The following is a 25,862-nucleotide window of genomic DNA, read 5'->3' on the forward strand; positions in this document are numbered from 1 at the left end:
CATCTTCCTCAGGTTAGATACAGTGGATTTTTTAAGTTTGAGGGACTATGTACACAACCTGACTGATATGCATAATCCGTATTTTTAAATGATATACCGTAGGTAATTGATATTTGTGAACTTCATTTTTTGTAAGTCTGTTGTCATCATTAACCCTAAATTATGATGAATTTTTTTTTCTTTCTTTACCACCTAGCAGTTTAATTAAACTTAGGGAAACCACCTATAATGAAGGGGTTAAGAGTATCTTGCTATCCCCTTCATTATGATGGCAATTTTTTTAGAGTTTATTTGACACTGTCAGGCAGTTTTATTCACACGTGGAGATAGTCCTCTTGCATTTTAATAAATTATGTCAGGATTCATAAAGTTTTGAATGTAGTTGTGAGGGTGGTAACAACAAAAGTAAAGTTTACAAAACTTTAACATAGAATTTGACAGGATTGGTGATTTTTTTATTTAAAAAAATATATACGGTACTGTATATCTATGAATTTTATTTATTTGATTTTTTGATTTATTTGATTTTTCTGTTTATTATATAACAAATATTTCAAAAACAGTATACTTCATGTCCTGTTTATCCACTGTTGGTTCGGGCTGAAAGCCACTGCCCAGAATCCAGATACATACCTGTTCACGTCCTGTCTGTACACTACTGGTTAAGGCTGAGTTGCCAGTGGTAATCAAGACAGCATATTCCAGAGCTGATTATATTACCACACAGAAAGATCTTAAGCTGATATTATGATGACATGGCCTTAAGTGACCCAGCATAGCCTACCTAGTCTTATGGCTTTGGTTTGTGATTTATGGCTCATTATTTCAGATGTACAAATAATTTCAATACTTAGGTACACAAATTTAAAAATATTTTTTCTGTCATACAATGTAACAATTTCTATTGGCACCATTCTCCAAAATCTGCTAACTTAACCCCTTAACCGCAGGGCGTCACTTTTGTGACGCTTGGGAGCAAGGGATCATACTGCAGGGTGTCACTTTTGTGATTCTGTGTTATTTTGAATTCACCCGGGCTTTCAAATGGTGGCTTGTATCGTCTATCAGTACTGCCAATGTCCAACACTAGCCAGCACTCATAATCTCATCTGTACTCTTATCCATTGTTGACAATTTAGCCATTTCTCCCCGTTCTTGACTCCCCTCCCTACCTCCCCTCCATTACCTTCTCCTTTCGCCTGCCCGGCCGTGCTACGCTAAGTAAATCTTCCCTGGAATTTTCCACTGATTTCATCCATTGAAATAAGCCCTATGCCCTATTCTTATACCAAATTATATATACAAGAAAGAAATAAGGTAAGTGATAGTGCCATACACCTGGAATTGGCTAATTATCACCTGACAACACCTCACGTGCACGCGTTTGCTAATTTTCGTTGTTTATTTCCCCTTGAAATATGCCGTATAATCTATTCTCATAATAAAAATATATATAAGAAAGGAAGGGAGAAGCCTAAGTGATATTTACATTCGCCTGGAACTACCTAATTTATTATGTATTGTCTAGATTTCCTGCCAGTCATTTCATAGCATATTTATTAGCACTGTCACCCCGCTGACATTGGCAGCATTGCACTGCCCCTAGGCAGGCCATCACACTGTATTCAGTTTACTGTCGTCTTTCAAGGTGAAAGCACGTCGGATTCGTGCTTGTCCAATTCCACTGCTTTTTAGCCCCATGCAAAGGGCCCTGTGACCTCTACCCCCTACTAAACCTCGTGTGGAAAGAGGTAAAGGGCTAAGTGACTGCTGTGGAACGTTAACTGGCTAATTTGTCAATGAAAATTATAGACAGTGACTACGATCTATCTGGTGAGTAAAACAGTGCAAGTGGAAATGTAAATAATGTGTAAACAGCAAGTGAAAGCAATGAATGTAAATACTGTATAAGTGAACAGTGGAAAATAGTTTTATAAGTTACTGCAAGTGACTGCATAACACAGTGTAAATAAAATAGAAATGTAAATAATGTAAATAAAATAGAGAATGTAAATAGAAATGTAAATGAGTAGTAATATGAGAATACCGGTACGAGTACAGGTAACTCGCACGGAACACGAGGGTTTCGTTCCTACCGTGCCGTGTTAGGTGCGAAATCGCGTATATTTAAACTACTCCGTATTTTGCTCCCTAGACCCCCAAAATGTGTTGTTTTGCTGTTATCTGTCACTAGAAAGCACTTTAAGTGGTTAGAAGGTTTATTTAATGTTATAACTCACAAATACAGTACTCCTGAGCAAAACTTCAACACACAAATACTGTACGTAAACACAAGGAAACATTCCGACGCCGATCATAGGTAATAAATTAGGTTAACTGGTACCAGTGCTTTAACTTACAAGTACATACCAGAACAGTACATATTTAACTTAGAAATGCAGTACTGTGATATCGAATGATTTCAGTACATAATCTGTTAGGAATGGCTGGAAAAAAATGTTATGAATACATTTTCACCTTTTTGATATATGTTTATGGTAGTTTCGAGTTATTTTTTACGTTATCGTTGTGCCCATGCTTGGAAAAGGGAGCGAAAGAGTTGAATTTTCAGTCCTAAATGAGAAAACTGCACGTCCTCCAAGGCTAGACTCTGCCACGGGAGAATAAAGTGGAGGGTCAGTCCGATTAGCAATAAGGAAGTTGTGTCACAACTTCTAGCTCCCACACCACGAGAATGGCTAAAAATAGAATCGTAATGCAGTTTCAGAACTAACAATAAGTCTAATTATTACGAATACAGATACAAAGCAGAAATAAATACGTTTACAGACAGGGAAAACGTATTTCTTCCGTCAAAACATGTTCATCTTTCTCAATTATTTTACGTTCATCTTTATCATTTTACCTTGTTATTTTCGCAATATATATTGCTGTCTCGTAAACAGGGTGGTTGTTTGTGTTTTGCAAGGGAGGAAAAAGGTTGTATTTTCTGTCTGGGTCGAGATAATGGGTGTAACTATGTGTGGTTAGGCATGGCCACGAGCGAAAAAATCGTACATCCACTCATTACGATAGCCGGTGGTGAACTGACAGATGATACATGAGACGGTGAAGTCAAGGTCATGTCCCAGATTTTCGTTCACTTCCCGAAAGTTTTCACAGTTTTCTACAAGTTGCAAACCATTACAGCAAACCTGAGCAAATAGGTAAAGATACCAAGACAAAAATGTATTTTTCTCTTATTATAAGTCTTTAACGAACAAACAAAAAAAAGGCAATATTCCGACGCCGATCATGGGTAATCATATAAATCAGGTTAACTGGTTACAAGGCTTTATTTAATGCTTTAATTGCTTACAAGTACATACCAGAACAGTAAATATTTAACTTACAAATACAGTACTGTAGAAAAGCAGTACAGTAAGAGTTTAACGAACAAACAAAAAAGGCAATATTCCGACGCCGATCATGGGTAATCATATAATTTGGGTTATCTGGTTACAAGGCTTTATTTAATGCTTTAACTTTATTTAAGTGCTTACAAGTACAGTACATACGAGAACAGTAAATATTTAACTTACAAATACTGAACAGCACTGTGGAAAAAACGAACAAATAAAAAAGGCAATATTCTGACGCCTATCAGGTAAACTGGTTATAAGACTTTATTTCTTGCTTTAACGTTATTTAATAGTACTTTAAGTTGCACATAAACTTACCAGAACAGTACAGTACTGTAAATATTTAACTTACAAATACTGTGCTACTGTACTTGGGAATGTCTCACTCGCTGAATAATTTCCCGCCTAGATCGTCACGTAATAAAAACAAACCGCGCGCTGCGGTGACGTTCGAGGATTTGATCTTTCAAAGGCCTCTCCTGCGTTAATTTGTAGTTTTCATAATGGTTTTTTAATCTTACGTTGTCTTATACGTATCCCAGCCCTTACCGTGTATAATTGCGAGCGCGTTCCGTGAGATCGTGTTCCGTGCGAGTTACCTGTATATATACTAGGAGTAATGAAAGTGAAAGTTTCACTCAAGCATGTATGAATACTATGAGTTATGAAAGTGAAAATGAAAGTGACAGATTCACTCTCAACGCTAGTGTACAGGCCGAGAAAGTGAATGCTACGTATTTTACTGAAAGAGAAATTGAAAGCCTACAGTGACAATAAACTACTATTACTGAAGGAAACTTATGGATAAAGACTGTAGATATATGTAAGTGTTATATAGTAATAGAAATATAAAGTGTGAGTGTTTTTATGAATAATAAATGACAGAACACTAGTGGCAAACGAGTGCATGTGGGAAGGTCATACGCACTCGTAATTTTCATTGCTTTCACTGTGTGTTTTTTTTTTTGGAGTATGGATTCCAAACTGTTTGAGAATCATAGAATAGTGTTTCTAGTGGTAATATCAGGCTGTGGTAATCATATTACGGGTTGTCGGGAAGTGTAAAGTGGAGACTTCGTTACCCATTTTCAGAGGTCTCCACAAGTCCTGCGGTACTCGACAAAGGCTCAACAAACATCCCAGGAGAAAGCTGAAGGTATGTGCCATTTGCATATTTAATTATAATATTCTAGGACTAATAACTGATTTTTGGCAAATATTTTTAGAGAGTCTGTCGGAGCGCAAATATGCCCGCGAGACACGCAAGTCAGGCAAAAACAACCCCGCGGTTTAGGGGTTAATGCTTAAGTATCATAATAAATGAATGCCAACACAAAGTTATACACAACTTTTATAAACCTTCAGATTTTATTTTTGTTTATTTAAAAAAAAAAAAATCATGCCTTTTTAAACAAAAAAATAATAAAATCAATGATTTAATCACATGATTAAATGAGTTTGATTTAATCAATGCCAACCTTGGAATTTGACATACAGTATGTGTGATGAAACAGGGAAGTGAGCATGGAAGGGAAAAAGTTACTACATGACAGTATTGTGATACCAACTCTAACATATGGAAGTGAAGCTTGGACCATGGTGGAGAGACAGAAGTCAAGAGTGAGAGCTGTGGAAATGAGCTATTTGAGAGGAGCCTGTGGAGTCACATGGAGAGACAGACTGACAAATGAAATGTGAAGGAGCATTGTGGTGTGGATGTGGAAGTGATACGAAGCGTTTGGAGAAACACATTGTGGTGGTTTGGCCTTATGGAGACGATGGAGAGTGAGAGATTGATGAGGAGAGTGTATGTGAATGAGGTGGAAGGGGAGAGAGGGAGGGGGAAGCCAAGGATGAGATGGAGGGATGGAGTGGAGAGGTATATGAGAAAGGGGGGTGGTAGTTGGGAGCAGGGCAGTGAAGTGGCAGGGGACAGAGTGACATGGAGGCAATTTGTTTGTGGCTACCCCTCACGGGATTAAGGCATCTGGCAATAGATAGATAGATTGATAGATCTGATGACAGTACTGTATTGTACTGTATTGTCTCATTTATAGGGTTTTCATCATTTGCTTGTTAAATTAGAATTTACTAATTACTGTACAGTAGAATCTCATAAATCACTTGATCCTAAATAGCAGATTCATAATACACGACAACAGTTTGCAGCATTTGTAAGTCGCGGAAATTGCACGAATTTCATGGGTGCAGCTTCGAACGTGAAGGTCTTCCGATGCCTCATGTAATGTGCACCACCATTACCTAAGTCGGCATGTCTAGCCAGCCGTTAATTACTAAACCAGTAATATTCAAGCATAGCACATACTGCATGCCAATCACAGCTCTTTCCTCCCACACCAAGCATGAAGGGCGCATATGTGTAAGCCCCAGCGCCTGCTCGGCTCAGTGCATTGTCTCCTCTGTTGACAACACGTGGTTCCAGTGAGGTGTAGGAGAGGATTTTTTTTTTTTTTTTTCCTTCCGTGCTTTTCCACCTACCCATTGTTACTGTGGCTGATCTTAACCCTCCTAAGTGTACAACTTCTTTGAGGGAGGGGGAAAAAGTTGGATATGAAAAGGAGGATTGAAGGGAGTGAGAAGGAAACCAGAGATGCCCACCATTACAGACCCAATGAGGACAATCTTCAACTGATTGCGTTGTATACCAACCACCTCTCCAGCTTGATGTGTCAGTGTATCATGCATTCTAAATTCTCATTTATAGCTTTCAGAGGTATGTTTATAAAAATGCCCAGTAGCTGTGGTAATCCAGGAATAATAATGAGTAACCTGTGAACCTGTGAAAGACTCATTTCAACAGAAAATATGGAAAGGCCGTGCCCATTTGGTAAAGAATTAGGATTGGAGTACTGTAATTCTTTTCCAGAGGGGCACAGCGATTCCACCTATGTAATAACAAACTTATGATCTCAAGTTAAGTAATTTTGGTACATATGCAACACAGATACAGATATACCTCGATATACGGTACCCCGCCTTAACGATGGGGGTAGAAATAACACCATACCCTGCCTATCAATGGCCAAACCCCGGTTTAACAATGGGTTTTTATTCTTTTTTTACCGATTTTGATATTTTAGACTAAAATTGTGTGTTTAGGTTGATTTATAAACTGTTTTTAGACGAATTAATGTGTTTTAGCCATAGGTGGGGTGAACATTGTCATTTTGATATACAGTTTACTAAGCTTGATTTTTTTCCAGACTTATGTTCGATGATTTTTGGATTTTATTTGTTGGTTTTAGTGAGTTATTTACAGGTGTTAGGCATAGGTTAGCTTCTTTTACAGCTGTTAGGCCATTTAGATTGGATTTAGATTTGTTTTTGGGCTCATTTGGGTGGGTTTTGGACTTGGTTGGGGGGGGAAAAACACATCCCATTACTTTACATGTTGTCAACCCTGATATACGATACCCCGCCTAACGACGTGTTTTACCTAACCATTTACATCGTTAAACCGGGGTATATCTGTAGTTAGCTGCTGAATTGTGACTGCAAGAAGTCAGTGGAAAAAAACAAAAAGTAATCCCTCCAATATCCGACGTAATAGAGCCAAAGGCATGTCCGGATAGTGATCCTGTCCAGATATTGGGCCCCAGCCTCCTGGACTTGTACTTATGGACCCTAACTCAGAAAAACACCTATACAACTCCATCTGGACATGCATTGCACCTATTTAAGACTCAAATCACACCAATAAGGGACATAAAAGACTGAAATAAATGCAAAAGAACCATAAAATGAGGTTTTAGAGGTGAGTTTATACAATATTAAACATTCTGGGTACTTACAAGTCCCTGGCTCCTGGACTGGTTTGAACCACCAGTTTGCAGTCCACAGTTAATCCTCTGCACTTTAAATTCTAATTTCTTAACACTGCACAACACTGTAAATTCCCGTGTGTTCTAGTGGCGAGGTATTGCAGTTTATTCACTGTTTATTCACAAAAAACAAGCACCTGTGGCTTGCACAGCTATAAGCATCTGCTCTCGATCAGAGTTTGGCTGTGACTGTTGATGATGGCGGGGTAACAGAGTTGCCAGATCGCAACGGCCACATTACCAATCTCCTCAACTTTCATTACCAAATTTAACTTTTCATTACCAAATTCGTAAAGCTAAAATTTATTCTTCATTAATTATATAGACAAGTGGAAATACATGTAATCACTCTCCTTATAATTAACACCATGTTGATTATTTTCACGCTATGTAGGGTAGCAGATTAATCAGAGAGAGCAAACAATCCACCATCTCCATCCTGTGTATCCTCATACATGTGAAAAATCCATTTGGTAATGCATTATTCTGATTCATTACCAAACGAATTTTTCATTACCAAATTGGCCCAGACTTGGTAATGAAAAATACCAAATGGCAACCCTGACAGGGGAGGGGGGGAGGGGGAGGAAGGAAGGGGTGAAGGGACCATGGTGTAACAGCTGTTCAACGCCACGCGGCAATTTCAAATTACGGGAGGGAAAAAAGTCAGATTTTTTTCAAATTTTTTGCGGTTTTCGGCCCATTTGGGGAATATTGGATCCCGGGACGATTATGTCCGGTTAGTGGGGATGTTCGGATATTGGGTGTTCGGATATTAGAGGGATTACTTCTATATTTGGTCATTCAAGGAAGCAGGCAGGTCATCATCGGCAGTGTGTACCGTTGATCTCTCCAGCTGGCCACATTATTTGCCAATTGATGCTGTGACTGGATGCGTCAGTGTATCACACATTCTAAATCCTCATTTGTAGCTGTCAGAGGTATGTTTATAAAAATGACCAGTAGCTGTGGTAATCCAGGAATAAGAAGTAACCTGTGAAAGACTCATTTGAGTAGAAAATATGGAAAGGCCATGCCCGTTTGGTAAAGAATTAAGCTCGATGAATCGACGACTCTTGCGACATCACAGAGACAGCTGAGAGGGAGGACGACACCACTACCATTGCCTCCATGCTGGACTTTGAGGGGTTCCTGAGGGAGGTTGATGAGGAGAAAGTCGCACAGAAGCGGCAGCATGAGGCAGCAGCACATTCACCTCATGTTTAGAGGCCGTAGTCCACCTCAAGCCTCAGAACCCCTCCCCCCTCCCTGTCCATTCAAGCATTGTCATCAGTCAGAGTCAGGTAAGAATCTCACAGTATTGTTCATGCCTATTAACCCTTTAACCGTGGGTGTCATCCCAGAATGACATTGCAAAAACTGGACCAAACCGCAGGTGTCATTCTCGAATGTTTGTGAATATTTTGAATACCGGTACCGCGCGTTTTTTCCGTGCGCCAATTGTTTCAAGGGAGAGTAGCTATTAAGTTCTTTCACTCCAGCCGACCCCCACCTCCCTCCTCCCACCCCCCGGGCCCCCACCTCCCACCCCCCGGGCCCCCCACCCCACCCCTGACCAAACACGCATCAGTATCTGTCCAGCTGTGTGAGTGACAACACCGCTGATGTGGCAGTGAAGTGTGGGCAATTACAGTGCCTTTTACCTGCCTCAGTGAACACAGAGTGGGTGTTTATCGTATGTGCAGTGTTCATATATGTTTATAGTATTATTATCAGAATGAGGTTGGCATTTGGTAATGGTGTGTGAGCGAAAAATAGTGATTACGACACCGCTGATGTGGCAGTGAAATGCGGGCAATTACAGTGCCTTTTACCTGCCTCAGTGAACACAGAGTGGGTGTTTATTGTATGTGCAGTGTTCATATATGTTTATAGTATTATTATCAGAATGAGGTTGGTATTTGGTAATGGTGTGTGAGCGAAAAATAGTGATTACAACACCGCTGATGTGGCAGTGAAGTACGGGCAATTACAGTGCCTTTTACCTGCCTCAGTGAACACAGAGTGGGTGTTTATCGTATATGCAGTGTTCATATGTTTATAGTATTATTATCAGAACGAGGTTGGCATTTGGTAATGTGTGAGCGTAAAATAGTGATTACAACACCGCTGATGTGGCAGTGAAGTGCGGGCAATTACAGTGCCTTTTACCTGCCTCAGTGAACACAGAGTGAGTGTTTATCGTATGTGCAGTGTTCATATATGTTTATAGTATTATTATCAGAATGAGGTTGGCATTTGGTAATGGTGTGTGAGCGAAAAATAGTGATTTTAGATCGCTCACTTCTAATGGCACTGCCCATCCAGTGATAGTCAACGAAATCATGAAACCTACATCATTGCAAAGCCGAAGGTTAGTACTTTCTAATGGTACCTTATTTTTCGCCCTAGATTTATTCTGTGCAGAGTTATAAAGGTTTAAAGTTTGTTTACATTTTGGCTGGAACCCCCACGGGAGAGGCCAGTCGGGGCAAAACAATGCCCATGGTTAAAGGGTTAAGTATGCCTTACTAATTTCTTTTCCAGGTTGATATTGTTTGTTGGTGACCAGTTTGATGTAGGTTTGGGGATAAAGGGGGCTACTTTTCCAATGTGGCAGACTCATAAGTAATTTTCCCCATAAGATTATTTCTAACTTGCGAGATCTTCTTATCCCTGCATGTGCTTAGTCTCATAATAGCGCGATTTAGGAGATTTTACTGCACGTACAGTATCTGAGCATTAAGATTAATGCTTTACATCAGTGGTTCTCAATGTGGGCTGTGTGGGTCCCCAGGGAGCCATGCCATATTTCGTGGAGGCCACATGGAGAAATGGAACATTAGGGAGCCACCCAAGCATAACCGCAAGACGTATGATATACACCCACCGCAAATTGACTTAGGACCTACACACAAAATTGCTATGGGAGAGTTGTCTGTCTTTGTTTTGTGTTTCCACCTCTACCAAGTGAACTTTTTGGGCAAGAAGTAACTGGCAACTCTTTTGGCGTTGGTGGGAGGTGGTGAAACACTCAGCACGTCAGTGCTTGCCCAGAAGCGAGAGTGAGAGTATATGTTCCCATCGCTCCGAGCTTGCACCTCCCTCTTTTTTCGTATGCATTACTGTTTGCCCTGTTATTTTCCTAGAGTCGTGTCATGCCTGGAAAGTACTGCTCAAGGGATGGGAGGGTCCGTATCATTGCATAAGGGCAGGATAATGTCCCTATCAACATAATTGGTGAACATACTGGATGCGCAAAATCGATCGTCATGAAGATTCTTGCTGCAGCGTGCGGCCTGCCACGTGATGTCATACCAGAGCACAAGCATGGTGGTGGAAAGAAGACGACGACCTCCAGAGGTACAGATATGCTTCTGAAGAGGGAGGTAATCAAGAATCCTCGACTGAGAGCAGCAGAATTGAAGAGAATGCATCCCCAGCTGTTACAAGATGTCTCAATGCGAACTATCCAGCATCGCTTGCAGAAGGAACTGGATTTACCAAGCCGCACTGCAGCCAAGAAACTTCTTTTCACTGACCACATGAAGAAGCAGTGCATTCAGTTTGCCATGTAGTATGTACACTGGACATCAGATGAGTGGAGAAAAGTTATGTTTTCTTATGAAAGCACATTTCAAGTGCTCCAGGTACGTTCTCCCAAGGTTCATCGCCCTGCCTCCCTTAGTTGATATGACCCTGCTTACACGGTGCCGACTGTTAACCCCTACACTGCGGGCTTGTTTACCAATTACTTGCGTGTCCCGCGGGGTTATTTGGGCTCCGACAGACTCTCAAAAAATATTTGCTAAAAATCAGTTATTAGTCCTAGAATAATAAAATTATATATGCTTATAGCACATACCTTCAGCTTTCTCCTGGAATGATTGTTGAGCCTTCGTCAGTTTCCGTAGGACTTGTGGAGACCTCTGAAGTAGGGTAACTAAGTCTCCACTTTACACTTCCCGACAACCCGTTATATGATTACCACAGCCAGATACAAACACTATAAGCATTATTCTACCATTTTCAAGTAGTTTGGGATCCATACTAAAAAAAAAAACAGTGTGAAAGCAATGGAAATTACGAGCGCGTCTGATCGCCGCACTTGCGCTAGTTCGCTCTAGGCGAACCCCTCACACTTTATATTTCTATTACTATATCACACTTATGTACATCTGGAGTCTTTCTCCATGAGTTTCCTTCAGTCGTATTATTTTATTGTCACTGAAGTCATTCTATTTTTCAGTCAGTAAAATACGTAGAGAGCCACGGATTCACTCTCACTGTTATAACATAAATTATTTGTACTCATATTCTTATATTACTAATTACTTACATTACTATTTACATTTTCTATTCTATTTTCAATATTTACCCTTCTCTTTTACTTACAATATGTTATTCACTGTCACTTTCAGTAAGATGAAACTATAATACACTGTTCAGTCATATGAACTGAACATCCATTGCTTTCACCTGCTATTTACACATTATTTACACATTATTTCCAAATAATTCTGCTTCCACACTTGCACTGTTAGAACTGCTTCTGGCTGTGATAATTGAAGAAGCAGGTTACACAGAGGGGAACCTGGCATTCAGCGCACTGCCAAGAGGTGCGTTTATGCTCAGGTGTGCGGCGTGTGGTATGCGCACATACCTGACACCTGCGAATCGCAGCCTTCCTTTTCCCTGTGGCAGGCATTAGCTCAAGTCTGTGCCGATCCATATACGCCCTCTGCTCAAGTCGGTCGGGAAGTGTAACTGGATGGCGCCTTGGAGTTGCTGCTTGCACCTTACCATATTTTTCCAGCAGCTGCTGGACACAAGTCCTGGCGAACAACCTCAGGGAGAAGGACTTGGGTGGCTTTACCTTCATCTTGTACAGGATGAAGGCGTTCAGCATCGTCATATCTATGAGATGCAGAAAAACTTTCCTGTACCACCTAGTATTCTTCCTGAGTTAGTCGATCTCACCAATCATCATGTCGGACTTGTCCACCAGCCGCATGTTTATATTATAGTCCAACACAGCATCAGGTTTCATCACAGGTTCGCCTGTCCTACGGTCGACCTTCCCACTGTCTCTCATCTCCCCCTTATGTACGGTGGTGAGCATGTGCACGACTCTCTTGTCATGCCACCGTATTGCCAGCATCTTCTCAGACTTGCGTAGGTGCACGTCTCCTCGCTGCGAGTTTCCCGCCTCTGGGAATTTGGGGAAGTTGGCACGATTACTTTTCACAGTGCCGCAGGAGCCAATGCCGTGCTCAGAAAGGTATTTGGCAAGTTTCGGTGCTGTATAGTAGTTGTCTGTATACAGCACATGATTCCCACCAAAATACTTTTCTAGGAGCACTTTCACTACACAGCCTGAGAAGCCAAGGGGGTGTGTTTTATCGAGATCGACAGTGCTGGCTGAATATATGACGAAGTCAAGGATGTACCCCGTCTTACAGTCGCACAGTACAAAGAACTTAATTCCAAAGCGATGGCGTTTGCTTGGAATGTACTGGACAAACCGAAGACGTCCTCTGAACAGAACCAAGGACTCATCAATGACAACCTTCTGAAATGGGTGGAAGAATGACATGAACTTATCCTTCATTCTGTTCAGAATCTCCCGGATCTTCCAGAGTGGGTCGGTTTGGGAAGGTACATCATTATCGACAAAGTGCAGGTTTCCCATGATGTTCCGGAAGCGATCTCTGGCCATGTACTTGTTGAAGGTCGGTGAGGGTAGTAAGGGGTCCATGGACCAGTATTCTTCCAACTCATGCTTCTTGGAGTGTGGCATAAGAAGCATGAGGGCAAAGAACACATACAGCTCCTGCACTCCCAGCATGGTCCACTGTTGCATCTTGGCTGCACCTGTACCACTAGCAGCACGTTGTGATTCGAACCTGTTGGTCTCATCACATATGTGCTGCATGACTTCGTCATCTAGGAAGCCCAAAAGGTAGTCGACACACTCAGCATTTTCGTCCATAGTGAAGGCAGGCTGAACTCCTGACGAGCCGGGGACAAAATCTGACCCTTCCGTCCACGCGAAGGCGTCTAGGATTCCCTGGCGTGGCGGTGGAGGGATGGTGGTGGTGGTGGTGGTGGTGGTGGAGGTTGGCTGAGAGGGAGGCTTATCTCGGTCAAGGTCACTCGCACTGACCCTAGGTTGCCGTACAGCACTAGCAGCCCTTACCCTACTAGCTACACTACTTCTCACTCTCTTAGATCTACCTCTACCTCTATGGCCGGCCTTCACTGTTGATGCTGGTGGTGACTCCGACGACGAAGACTCCGGAGATAACTCAGCCGACGACGATGACGAGATGAGTAAAGCGGGGTTTGGGGAACGGGGAGGTGAATGCTCTCGTGACTCATGGCGGGCTGGGTCACGTGGGGGCATTGTTCTGGGGCTAACACGCCGCCTTTTCACTCCCTTCCCAAATTCTTTTCCTTCCTGCACTAAAGGCTCCTTTCCCTTGGAGCTAGACACAGATTCACTGGTAGGAGCACTTGTTGTCGCTGTTTCTGGCGCGATAACTTCACCCGGCTCATCACACGATTCACCGGAATCGTCAAAATCGCTGTCCATTATTATCATCGACAATTCAGCAAGTTCTCGTGCCACTGCAGAGTCACTGAGGCCTTTCCTGCTTACCTCAACACTTTTCTTGGGGGTAGAGGTCACGGGGCCCTTTGCAATGGACGCAGAAGCGGCAGGAATGGCGGGGCGCGAGTGCGACATGTTGTCTCTGCAGTGGAGGACAAGGAACTAAATGCCGCGGCTTATCTGAGAAGGGAAGGGTTGACAATGACACTTTAGGCTGACTGCTGCTAACTTGCAGGCTAATTTTTTATAGGTAGAAAATCTTGACAATAAATAAAGAAATAGGTAGTTCCAGGTGAATGTAAATGTCAATTAGGATTCTCCCTTCCTTTCTGATATATATTTTTATTACAGACATCGATTACAAGGCATAAATCAAAGGGGAAATTACCGTGGTAATGTAGCGAATGAATGCACGTGAGGTTTTGTCAGGTGATAATTAGGCAATTTCTGGAGTATAACACTATCACTTACCTGTTTTTTTTTTGGTATATATTATTGGGTAAAAATATTGGGCATAGGGCTTATTTCAATGGATGAAATCTGTGGAAAAAGAAGGGGGAAATTTCCGTAGCGCAGCGCGGCGTGGGAGGTGAGAGGAGAGGGTAATGGAGGGCAGGTAGGGAGGGGAGTCACGAAGGGGGTAAATTATCTGAGAAGGGAAGGGTTGACAATGACACTTTAGGCTTACTGCTGCTAACTTACATGCTAATTTTTTATAGGTAGAAAATCTCGGCAATAAATAAAGAAATAGGTAGTTCCAGGTGAATGTAAATGTCAATTAGGATTCTCCCTTCCTTTCTGATATATATTTTTATTACAGACATCGATTACAAGGCATAAATCAAAGGGGAAATTACCGTGGTAATGTAGCGAATGAATGCACGTGAGGTGTTGTCGGGTGATAATTAGGCAATTTCTGGAGTATAACACTATCACTTACCTTTTTTTTTTTTGGTATATATTACAGGGTAAAAATATAGGGCATAGGGCTTATTTCAATGGATGAAATCTGTGGAAAGAGAAGGGGGAAATTTCCGTAGCGCAGCGCGGCGTGGGAGGTGAGAGGAGAGGGTAATGGAGGGCAGGTAGGGAGGGGAGTCAGGAAGGGGGTAAAATAGCTAAAATGTCAACAATGGATGGGAGTACAGATGAGATTTGGAGTGCTGACTAGTGTTGGACATTGGCAGTACTGATATATGATACAAGCCACCACTTGAGAGCCCGGGATAATTCAAAATAACACAGAATCACAAAAGTGACGCCCCGCGGTATGATCCATTGTAGCCGAGCGTCACGAAAGTGACACCCCGCGGTTAAGGGGTTAAGCACCCACAATCAGTAATGGTATGGGGGTGCTTCTTAGCTGAAATGAGAAGGGGAGGCCTCTGCTTTCTTCCTAAGAACTTGATGATGAATGGTGGCTGGTACATTCAAGTTCTGAAAGATCATTTGTTAAACTTTTTTGCTATTCATGGGTGTGACTTTTTCATGCACAATTCATCTCCATGTCACAAGTCAAGAAAGATGACAAAATTGCTTCAGAATAATCGGATTGATGTCCTCGACTGGCCTGGCAACAGTCTGGATCTAAATCTGATAGAAAACTGCTGGACAAAGATGAAGAAAATCATGGCAGAGAACACACCCAATCTGGACAACCTCAGTCCTGAACTGACAAATGTTTGGTGCAAAGAAATGTCCTTAGATTACTTTAGAGATCCAAGTGATTCCATGCCAAAATGCATCCAGCTGGTCCTGAAAAACAAGGGAAACATGATTTCATTTTAATGAATGGCATTTCATGAACAAACTTTATGATGTACAGTACAATGAATTCTGTTTTTTAATACTTTGTGGGGGGAGGTCCTAAGTCAATTTGCAGTCTCTATATTTATATATTTTTTTCAATATCCTCTCATTTCATTCTGTGTGCTATTTTCAGCAGCATAAATATTGTACGAGTGGATGGAGTGGTTGGTCAGTGGGGTGTGCCAGCGGAAGTAGATGGGAATGGTAGTGCTTTGGTGGACATCTGTGCTGGTAAGGGGTTGGCAATAGCCAACACCTACTTTCGTCATAAGATGATCCACCGGTATACATGGAGAGTAATGAGAAGGATGGAGGGTGAACTTGTTGAACGAAAGGCAATGATAGACTACGTGTGTGTGGATGAGCGAATGAGAAGACAAGTGTTGGATGCAAGGGTGTGGAGAGGGTGGGGGAATGGAGTCTCGGACCATCACTTAGTGATGGCCAAGGTAGAGCTGCAAAGAAAGTGGTTGAGGAGGCGAAGGGGAAGACAGGAGGAAGCAGCTCCTGTGAGAAGAGTGGAGAAATTGCAAGATAGTGAGAAGAGGACAGAGTATAAGAGCATAGTGGAAGAAAGATTGGGAAGGTATGAGCTAGAGCAGATGGAAGGGGTGGAAGACGTATGTAAGATATTCACGGAAGAGATAAGCGCAGCGTGTGAGGCGGTTTGTGGAGTGAGGAGGAGATGCAAGGGTGTGCAAGGGACAGCATGGTGGAATGATGAGGTGAAACGAGCTGTGGAACAAAAGAAGAAGGCATATGGTGAATGGTTGGCGAGTAGAGGTAGGGGAGAAGATGAGAGAGAGAAGAGAGAGGTATATGTGAGCAGGAGAAGGGAGGTTAAGAGACTGGTGAAGGAGAGTAAGAAGAAAGTGGATGAAGAGTTTGGGAGGAATCTGAGTGTGAAATGGAGGGAGAGTAAGAAATTGTTTTGGAAGGAGGTAAAGAAAGTAAGGCAATGTGAAAGGGGAAATAGTAGGGGAGTGAAAGATAGGAATAATAGATTGTTGGTGGAGAAGAGAGAGAAATTGAGGAGATGGAAGGAGCACTTTGAGGATTTGTTGAATGTAGAGAGTGAGAGCAGTGTGAGTATAAGTGGTTGGGGAATGGCTGGGAGAAGAAGAGATGAGAGGAGGGAGGAAGAGATCAGTAGGTCAGAAGTAGTGGAAGCGATGAAGAAGATTAAGCTGGGAAAGGCCCCAGGAATTGATGGAGTGTGTGGTGAAATGCTTAGGTATGGGGGTGAGATTGTTGTGGAGTGGATATGGAAGTTGTGTAGATTGGCTTGGGAAGAGGGAAGGGTTCCAGAGGACTGGAAATCAGGTATAATTGTTCCTCTGTACAAAGGAAGAGGGGAGAGAGAAGTATGTGGTAACCATAGGGGTATTTGCCTTCTTAGTGTGACTGGTAAAATATATGGTAGAATACTCATTGATAGGGTTAGGCATATGACAGAGGAGCTAGTTGGAGAAGAACAAGGGGGATTTAGGAAGGGAAAAGGGTGTGTAGATCAGATATTTGTTCTAAGATGTTTAGTGGAGAAGTATCTAGAGAAGGGAAGGAAAGTGTACGCTGCCTTCATGGACTTGGAGAAAGCTTATGACAGAATAGATAGGAAAGGTATGTGGAAGGTATTAAGAATTTATGGAGTAGAGGGGAAATTGTTGAGTGCTGTGAAGAGTATGTACGAGGGAGCTAGGGCTACGGTGCGAGTGGATGGTGAGCTGAGTGAGTTCTTTGATCTCAATGTGGGACTGAAACAGGGGTGTGTAATGTCTCCATGGCTGTTTAATATATATATGGATGGGGTCGTAAAGGAGGTACAAGGTAGGGCAGTGGATGTAGGGGTGGCCCTAATGAATGAGGGTGGGGGTGGCCCTAATGAATGAGGGTGAGATTTGGAAGCTTCCGGTGTTGCTGTTTGCTGATGATACAGTATTGTTGAGTGAAGATGAATGGGAGTTGCAAGGTTTGGTGAATGAATTTGGGACAGTGTGTAGGAGGAGGAAGCTGAAAGTTAATGTAAACAAAAGTAAAGTTATGGTGTTTGAGAGGAATGAAGTCACAGAGTGTGCAGTGAGGTTGGATGGTGAGGATATGGAGAATGTGAGTGCATTCAAGTACTTGGGTAGTGTGATGAGTAAGGATGGAACTTTGGGGGATGAAGTACGTGAAAGGGTACAGCAGGGAAGGAAGGTTGTTGGCACACTGAAAGCAGTGATGAGAAATAGGGAGGTGAGTATGGAAGTTAAGAAGTCACTGCATGATGGTATTGTGATACCTACCCTGACGCATGGAAGCGAGGCGTGGACCTTGCAAGAGGGGAACAAGTCAAGAGTGAGAGCAGTGGAAATGAGTTACTTGAGAGGAGCATGTGGAGTGACATGGAGGGACAGGTTGACGAATGAAGAAGTGAAGGAATGTTGTGGGGTAGATGTGGATGTGGTTGAAAAGATTAGGAGAAATACACTGAGGTGGTTTGGACATGTGGAGAGGATGGAGAATGAAAGACTGACTAAGAGGGTGTATGTAGGTGAGGTGGAGGGAGGGAGAGGGAGGGGTAGACCGAGGATGAGGTGGAGGGATGGAGTTGAGAGGTATATGAGGGAGGGGGGGGTGAGTTGGGGGGAGGGGAGTCAAATGGTGGGTGACAGAGTGACTTGGAGGCGTTTTGTCTGCGGCCACCCTTTGCGGGATTAGGGCGTCGGGCTATAGATAGATAGATAGATAAATATTAAAAATTACTATAATTTATAATACAAATCTCAGTGAAAAAGGGAGTTAGTATTAATGAAATTTTACATTCGTGAGATGCAAACCATAATGTTATGCTGTAAACAGTTTTTGAGGTAGCAAAGCCTGTCAACTCTGACACATTCAGGCAACAAAAGGTTCTTTGATAAACTGTCTTCAACTTGGAACATTCTGTGTGTATTTGTGTATTGCTATTTTTTCCCAGCCCAGGGTATTTTATGTCTCTATAGAATTTTTGTGCTACTGCAGCACTGTACATAATTATGTCTGGATAGATTTGATTACTGTATTTTTGTTAGCCACTACAAACACTTTGTCATTATGGGATACAGTTGAGACTGATAAACAGTGCAGATGGGAAAACTTTTTAAGCAGAGGCTTTGAGAGGGGCCACAGAGGTTAATGAGGCTCAGAAGAGGGCCATGAGCTAAAAAATGGTTTAGAAACCCTAATTTATAAAATTAGCCTCTGTATCATTACTTTCTCTCCTACTACTCCAGGTGGGCAAGGTGTACTGGTATTTTTTTTTTTTTTTTTTTTTTTTTTTTTTTTTTCCCAGCAGGAGAAGGATGAGGGTTTGAACCAGTAGTGTTGCATAGCAGTTATTGTAGAAAATGATGTTAACAATAGCTATACAGTAGTACAATATTTGCACTGTAGAGAAACCTCTGTAAGGCTGCTTATGGTGTTACGATTTTGGCATAAGCGGGATTAGGGCGTCGGGCTATAGATAGATAGATAGATCTAGAATTTGTATTGTCTCATGCTGTGAAGTAGGTCTCCACTGTTTTAGTATGCATATCAGTAGTGCTTATAGAGTTAAGCTTGTTTTGATTAACAGAAGATTCTCTTTATGTTTTTCACCAGTGTTACAACTTTTAAAATAGAAATACTAATTGCTCTACAGATAGTGAATAGTTGGTCAGCAGCTTCTTGTAGTTTATAGTTGGAGGACCAAATTGTGCAGATACTTTATTAAATTGCATAGTAATAGTCACAACTTTTAAAGATTTAATTTTTTGTCCGTTTTAAGGTGTGAAGGCAGTCAGCGATGGCAGTCAGCAGCAGCGGCAGCAGCATCTGCAACAGGCCATGATCAAATACCAACATCATTAAGCAACAGAGACCCTCCGCAGAACCTCAGAGCTGCACAGACATCATACATCTTCAACCTCAGTGATATGACTGCTTTACTTGACCATGACAACCATGAAATGAGGGCAAAGTTCAGGTAGTGTGTGCACAACTGTTCATGATTGTTTACATGAATTAACAATGCTGTAAATGGTGTGTCAAGAATATAGTAGAGAAAAAAGAAAAACTCCTGGATAGTGTACTTGTGCCATTTGTCTAAAAAAAAAAAACGCTGTGATTGCTTCAGTGTATAAAAGAAAAGGTGATTGAAGTACTGTGAGTGCAAGAATTTTCATGGACTAAGTCTGATAAAGGTTGTAGAAAAGTAACATTATTGTCTCAGAAATAATAATAATTATTGTAGGAGAGATAGGCACTTTTCTCAGTGTGTGATGAGTGATGGACAGGTAGTTTCTCAGTGTGTGATGAGTGATGGACAGGTAGTTTCCAGAATAGTGGGGGATGTGTGGATCAGACAGTTGTCACAAGGTATACAGGAGAGTAGCATATGAGAAAGGCTAGAAGATATTTATAGCAAATTACAGATCTGGAAAATCATCAATGTTTCCATTGCCTTGCTCCTTCCTGGCAACCCTATTCATGTTTCTCATCAGCATACTGTTCCTTTCTCATCTTCAGCATTGTTCTCTACCACTTCCGGCATTATCCCAAGTCTCACTTTCAGGTAGTTTCTTGGGTATGCTGATTACCAGTACTGTATATACCGGTACCTTCAGTGAATATGTCCGAACTGTCTCTCTATGTCATTTTTCTATTTGGATGAAGGATATGTTTTGCATTGGTATAGGCTTTGATTTTGAGTTGGGAACTTAGAACCTAACCTTCATGAAATTTAACATTATAAGGAAGGTGTAACCCAAATAAAAATCATCAGGCCTCAGAGAGAATAGCTAAAGCAATACCATCCACTCAGTTGATGTAGTGCTGCTTTGGGTGTCTGCCCTTTCCTCTCGTTCTTCCCTCCTCTTCTGTCTTTCTTTCCTTCATTCTTTCCTCTTCCTTCTGCATATGGATGACTTTACATTCCCTCTTCTGTCTATCCTTTATTCTTTCCTCTTCCTTCTATCTATGGGTGACTACATGGAGTGACAAGCCAAATGGTTTTCTGTACACCAGGAAACCATTTACTATGCTGGGTGGTAACCATATAACTAAATTTTGGCCCTTGGTGATTTAGTGGATAATTAAGCCCTTCTTTACCAGAAATGTGTTTTGATGTACCCCTGTACATTGCTTGTAAACACCCGTGAGACACCGGACCTGCAACTGTGGTACGCCGGTACATCCTCGAGTCTAATGAATGGCAGCTTATGGGCCTCAGGGTAGCCCAATAAGGCTGTTTCTGAGGACCTCGTGATAGCAACAGGTCTGTGTTTTAACAGCAAAGAGTGTGACGAAGTTCTGAAAAATTCTGATGTCATGATACGTTATGACTGAGTTGCGGTGAGATCAATGGCTTGCTCACTCATTTGTGATGTAACCTCTTTTAGACCAATCATTATTTTATTTATAATTTCTACTACAGATATCGTACTATATTTTCCTCTGAGATAAGGCAAAATTTACACCCCTTGACCTGCCTGAGAGAGCCAGTTACCATGCACCTGACCACGAGAGAGTGTGTACAGGATATTTTTTTCTCATGGTGTCACTGGCAGATTCCGATAGTGACGAGTTTATTCCTCATGAGGACACTTATTTAGATGTATCAGATAATGATGCAGCAGTGTTTGATGTGTCAGTAGATGACAATGATCCTGAAAATGATAGCGAGGTTGATGTGAGTGAGGAGGAGGAGGAAATTAGTAGCGAGCTTAGTGACGCCACACTCTCAACAACAAGTAGGTCGAGGTCGCCATCACCGTCACTTGTGTCCACACACTTCATGCATAGTGTACAAGATAAATAAATAAGCCATCCATCTGTGCACAACATTTTTTTCAAACCAGTTTGTACGGTAGTTACACCCTCCGCAAAAAATGTTAATCCCACCACCCCTCTGAGACCTATGAAAAACACATTTAAGGTAGGCTTAACTCCAACCCTGGACACTCCCTGACTTACTGATGCATGAAATTTGCCAGTGCTCACTGAGCTTTCATCAGAGGAGGGTGTATACTGTTGATGCTCCTGCTGCATAAATTCTCAGTTTCTCCCCTACATCTTACTAGCATTATTTTTTCACCTGACACATTCCAAGATGCCAGTAAAGTACTTGAGTGATTTAGAAAAGTCAAAAATATTAACTCTGATAGGCGAAAATGTCACTTTAAAGTGATGTTTTTGCCTACAGAATTATGTTATGTTGAAGTTCTCAAGTAAATATAGGAGAGTATCAAGGTTTTTTGTGGTGGGTGTACCTGGGTAACAGTACTTTAGCATAAGATATTATATAATGATTTATTTTATTTATTTATTTTTTTTTATTGCTAATATCATGCTGGGTTTGTGATCATCTGTATACAAACAAATCACAAAGAGCGAGTAGTTTGGACGTGGCAAAAAATATACGCTTTTTATTTTTTTATGTGTCCGACTCTGGGCATAGGCTTCACAGCCTGCTACCCCTTGCACTACGGGAGGGGGAGCTGTCAGGTCGGTATGGAGGATAAACATAGTGTTTACACTGGGGGGAGGGGTCAGTAAAGAAGGGGTTAATGTGCTCCAGTTGGATTGAGCCGGTGCAGGTTTATATCCAAGGGATGGTTGAGGTTTATTGCTCTCGTAATGCCACTCAGGGAAGAGTGAGGCTGGTCACTGTCACCTTAAATAACAGGACCAACTTGCCTAGCTCAGGGCTCCTACGCATCTCGTGGGACGACATAGGATTGGATGATGGTTGGATGAATAAAACATCATGATGAAGATGGATTAAGTGGCTGTTTGTGTGTTTCGCTGCCAGCATTCTCATTGTAAATGCCTAATTGATATACCATGTACCGAGTACACTTTCTAAACTCCACCCCTTCCACCTTGTTGCACGGTACCTTCAGTGTTTTGCATCCTTTCTGCAGCTGAGTACTCTGTTGTGCTCCATTCATGCTGTGCTCAACAAAACTGATCTGTATGGTACCTACACTCTTCCTAACTACCCTTCCCCTTGTACATAAGAGTTGCTGTATAACTGCATCTAGTCTTAGTCCTCTGGTACATATTTATTCTCTGCTGAAGCAGTGGGAAGACAGAAAATGTATTGTGCTTTGGAGAGACTGGGTTATGTACATTGCTATATGATTGAGGTGCATTCATGGAAACCTAATCATACAGCGATTGATCGTTCTGATATGTTGAACATATGGATCGTAACAATTGTAAAATAGAAATTGGTGATCATATGAAACAGCTGTGCTTCACAGGGAATCATAGTGATTGTCCAAAGAAAAATGATAATTATGTAACAAAGTAGGTGCTAAAATGTTGACATTGTATATGTGAACAATCACATAACAGTTGACTGTAACTTGAATATGACCTGTACTGTACTGGGATAACAGATTCATTGCAGTCATCCTTCATTTTCATGGAATTTCATTATCATGAGCAGGGCAATCAGCAGGATGCAGTTGGGGAAGATGGCAGGTGTGTCTGAGTTGACAGTTGAGATGTGGAAGGCCTTAGGAGATAAGGTCTGGTTTTAGTTATTGGTTTGATGGATTTGATTATCCAGTATATGAGTCTGTTTATCCAGATGACTGGTTGAAGAGTACCAGTATGATTATAATTGTTTATAACAGGAAGGTTGATGTCCTGTAAAGAGGAAATTATAGAGGTATTGTGATGCAAATTGGCACCCTCACCAACAGCCCATTGGGATCCGATTTATATCTTACATGAACGCGGCTTAAAGTTGCAAGTAACATTTAGAGTACCTTAGAAATGTATCATTTCTACTGTTTCACTGCTTTTACTAAAAAATAGTCCATTACACCTACATGCAGCCCCCCCCCCAAAAAAAAAATAAATAAATAAAGAAATTAAAAAATAGCACTGCTGTGTAACAACACTACCAGTGGCACTACTCCCAGCACAGTTATCATGGTGTTTGAAGCTCTCTCATGTGACTTCAAAGCTAGACTCCCATGAGAGATGTTGTATGCTGATTACTTGGTGTTGATTACTGAAAATGAGAGAGTGGTGGAGGAATGATTTAGCAAATGGAGAGGTGGAATGCAGCACATGGGTTTGAGAGAACATGTGGTTAAAACACAAATGATGCTTTGGACTCCCATGAGAGATGTTGTATGCTGATTACTTAGTGTTGATCACTGAAAATGAGAGAGTGGTGGAGGAAAGATTTAGGAAGTGGAGAGGTGGAATGCAGCCTAAGGGTTTGAGAGTCTGTCTATCTATCTATCTATTGCCAGATGCCTCAATCCCGTATAGGGTGACCACAAACAAATCACCTCCACGACGCCCTGTCCCCCGCCATTTCACTTCCCTGCTCCCAACTCGCATCCCCCTCTCTCATATACCTCTCTACCTCTTCCCTCCATCTCATCCTCGGCCTCCCAGTCACTCTCCCCCCCTCCACCTCACTCTCATACACTCTCCTCATCAGTCTCTCACCCTCCATCCTCTTCACGTGGCCAAACCACCTCAGTGTGTTCCTCCTAATGCTTCCTATCACATCCACATCCACACCACAAAGCTCCTTTATATCCTCATTTGTGAGCCTGTCTCTCCATGTGACTCCACAGGCTCCTCTTAAATAACTCATTTCCACTGCCCTCACTCTTGACTTATGTCCTTCCAACAACGTCCAAGCTTCACATCCATACGTTAGAGTTAGTATCACAATACTGTCATGTAGTAACTTTTTCACTTCCATGCTCACTCCATGCTTCTTATCACTGCTTTCAAGGAACCAGTAACCTTTCTTCCTTGTTGTACCCTTCCAAGCACTTCACCCTCCAAACTTTCATCCTTAGTCATCACACTACCCAAGTACTTAAATGTTCCCATATTTTCCCTTTCCTCACCATCCAACCTCACTGTACATTCACTGACTTCATCTCTCTCAGAGACCATCACTTTACTCTTCCCTGCATTCACCTTTAGATTCCATTTCTTACACACTCTCCCAAACTCATCTACCAAGCCTTGCAGCTCCCCCTTGTCTTCACTCAACAACACAGTATCATCTGCAAACAACAGTACAGGGAGTTTCCAAACACTGCCCTTTCTCACCAGGGCCACTCCAACATCCACTATCCTACCTTGTACCTCATTACCCCATCCATGTACAGATTGAACAACCATAGAGACATGACACATCCTTGTTTCAACCCAACCTTCAAAGAGAAAAACTCACTTAGTTCACCATCCACACACACTGCAGCCTTAGCACCATCATACATGCTCTTCATAGCATTCAACAACTTCCCATCTACTCCATACATTCTTAATACTTTCCACAATCCATGTCTATCCACCCTGTCATATGCTTTCTCCAAATCCATGAAAGCTGCATATACAACTTCTTTTCCTTCTCTAGAAACTTTTCCACTAAAGATCTAAGAATGAATATCTGATCTACACAACCCCTCCCCTTCCTAAAGCCTCCCTGTTCTTCTCCAACTAATTCCTGTTCTTTCCCTAACTCTGTCAATAAGTATCCTACCATACACTTTTCCTATTACACTAAGAAGACAAATGCCCCTATGATTACCACACACTTCTTTTTCCCTTTTTCCTTTGTACAAGGGAATAATTATACCTGACTTCCAATCCTCTGGGACTTTACCATCTTCCCAGGCCAATCTGCACATCTTCCACATCCATTCTACTACTATCTCTCCCCCGTGCTTCAGCATTTTACCACACATTCCATCAATTCCTGGGGCTTTCCCGGATTTGACGTTCATCATTCTTCCACAACTTCTATCCTACTGATTTCTTCCTGTCTTCTCACCTCCCTCCTTCTCCCAGTCATTCCCCAGCCACTTATTCTCACATTCCTTCCATCCTCTATGTTCAGCAATTCCTTAAAGTGTTCTCTCCATCTTCTCACTTTTTCTCCCTTCTCCACTAGTAATCTACCATTTTTATCTTTCACTCCCCTGCTACCTTCACTGCCACCCTGTCTTACTCTCTTCACCTCTTTCCAGAACATTTTCTTACAGTCCCTCCACTTTACACTCAAATTCCTTCCAAATTCCTCATCCACTCTCTTCTTTTCTCTCTTACTAATCTTTTCACCTCTCTCTTCCTTTCTACATATAACTCTCTTTTCCGCCTCTCAACTTCTTCCACGCCCCTATTTCTCATCCATTCATTGTATGCTTTCTTCTTTTGTGCCACAGCCTGTCTCACCTCGTCATTCCGCCA

General features: G+C 41.9%; 1 protein-coding gene across 1 annotated transcript in view; it reads left to right on the top strand.

Moving 5' to 3' along the window:
* LOC145397751 (uncharacterized) overlaps positions 1–25,862 on the top strand; it is a 119,732-nt gene that overhangs the window by 94 nt on the left and 93,776 nt on the right. Inside the window, exons 1-2 of the mRNA XM_080270773.1 lie at positions 1–12; positions 19,414–19,611. The exon at positions 1–12 is cut by the window's left edge and continues 94 nt beyond it. Coding sequence (XP_080126899.1) covers positions 1–12; positions 19,414–19,611 — 210 coding nt within the window. The remainder of the gene's footprint in view (positions 13–19,413; positions 19,612–25,862) is intronic.

Source organism: Coenobita brevimanus, chromosome 43, assembly GCF_032717465.1.
Source record: "Coenobita brevimanus isolate Jiangsu-jjx chromosome 43, ASM3271746v2, whole genome shotgun sequence".
Lineage (NCBI taxonomy): Eukaryota > Metazoa > Arthropoda > Malacostraca > Decapoda > Coenobitidae > Coenobita > Coenobita brevimanus.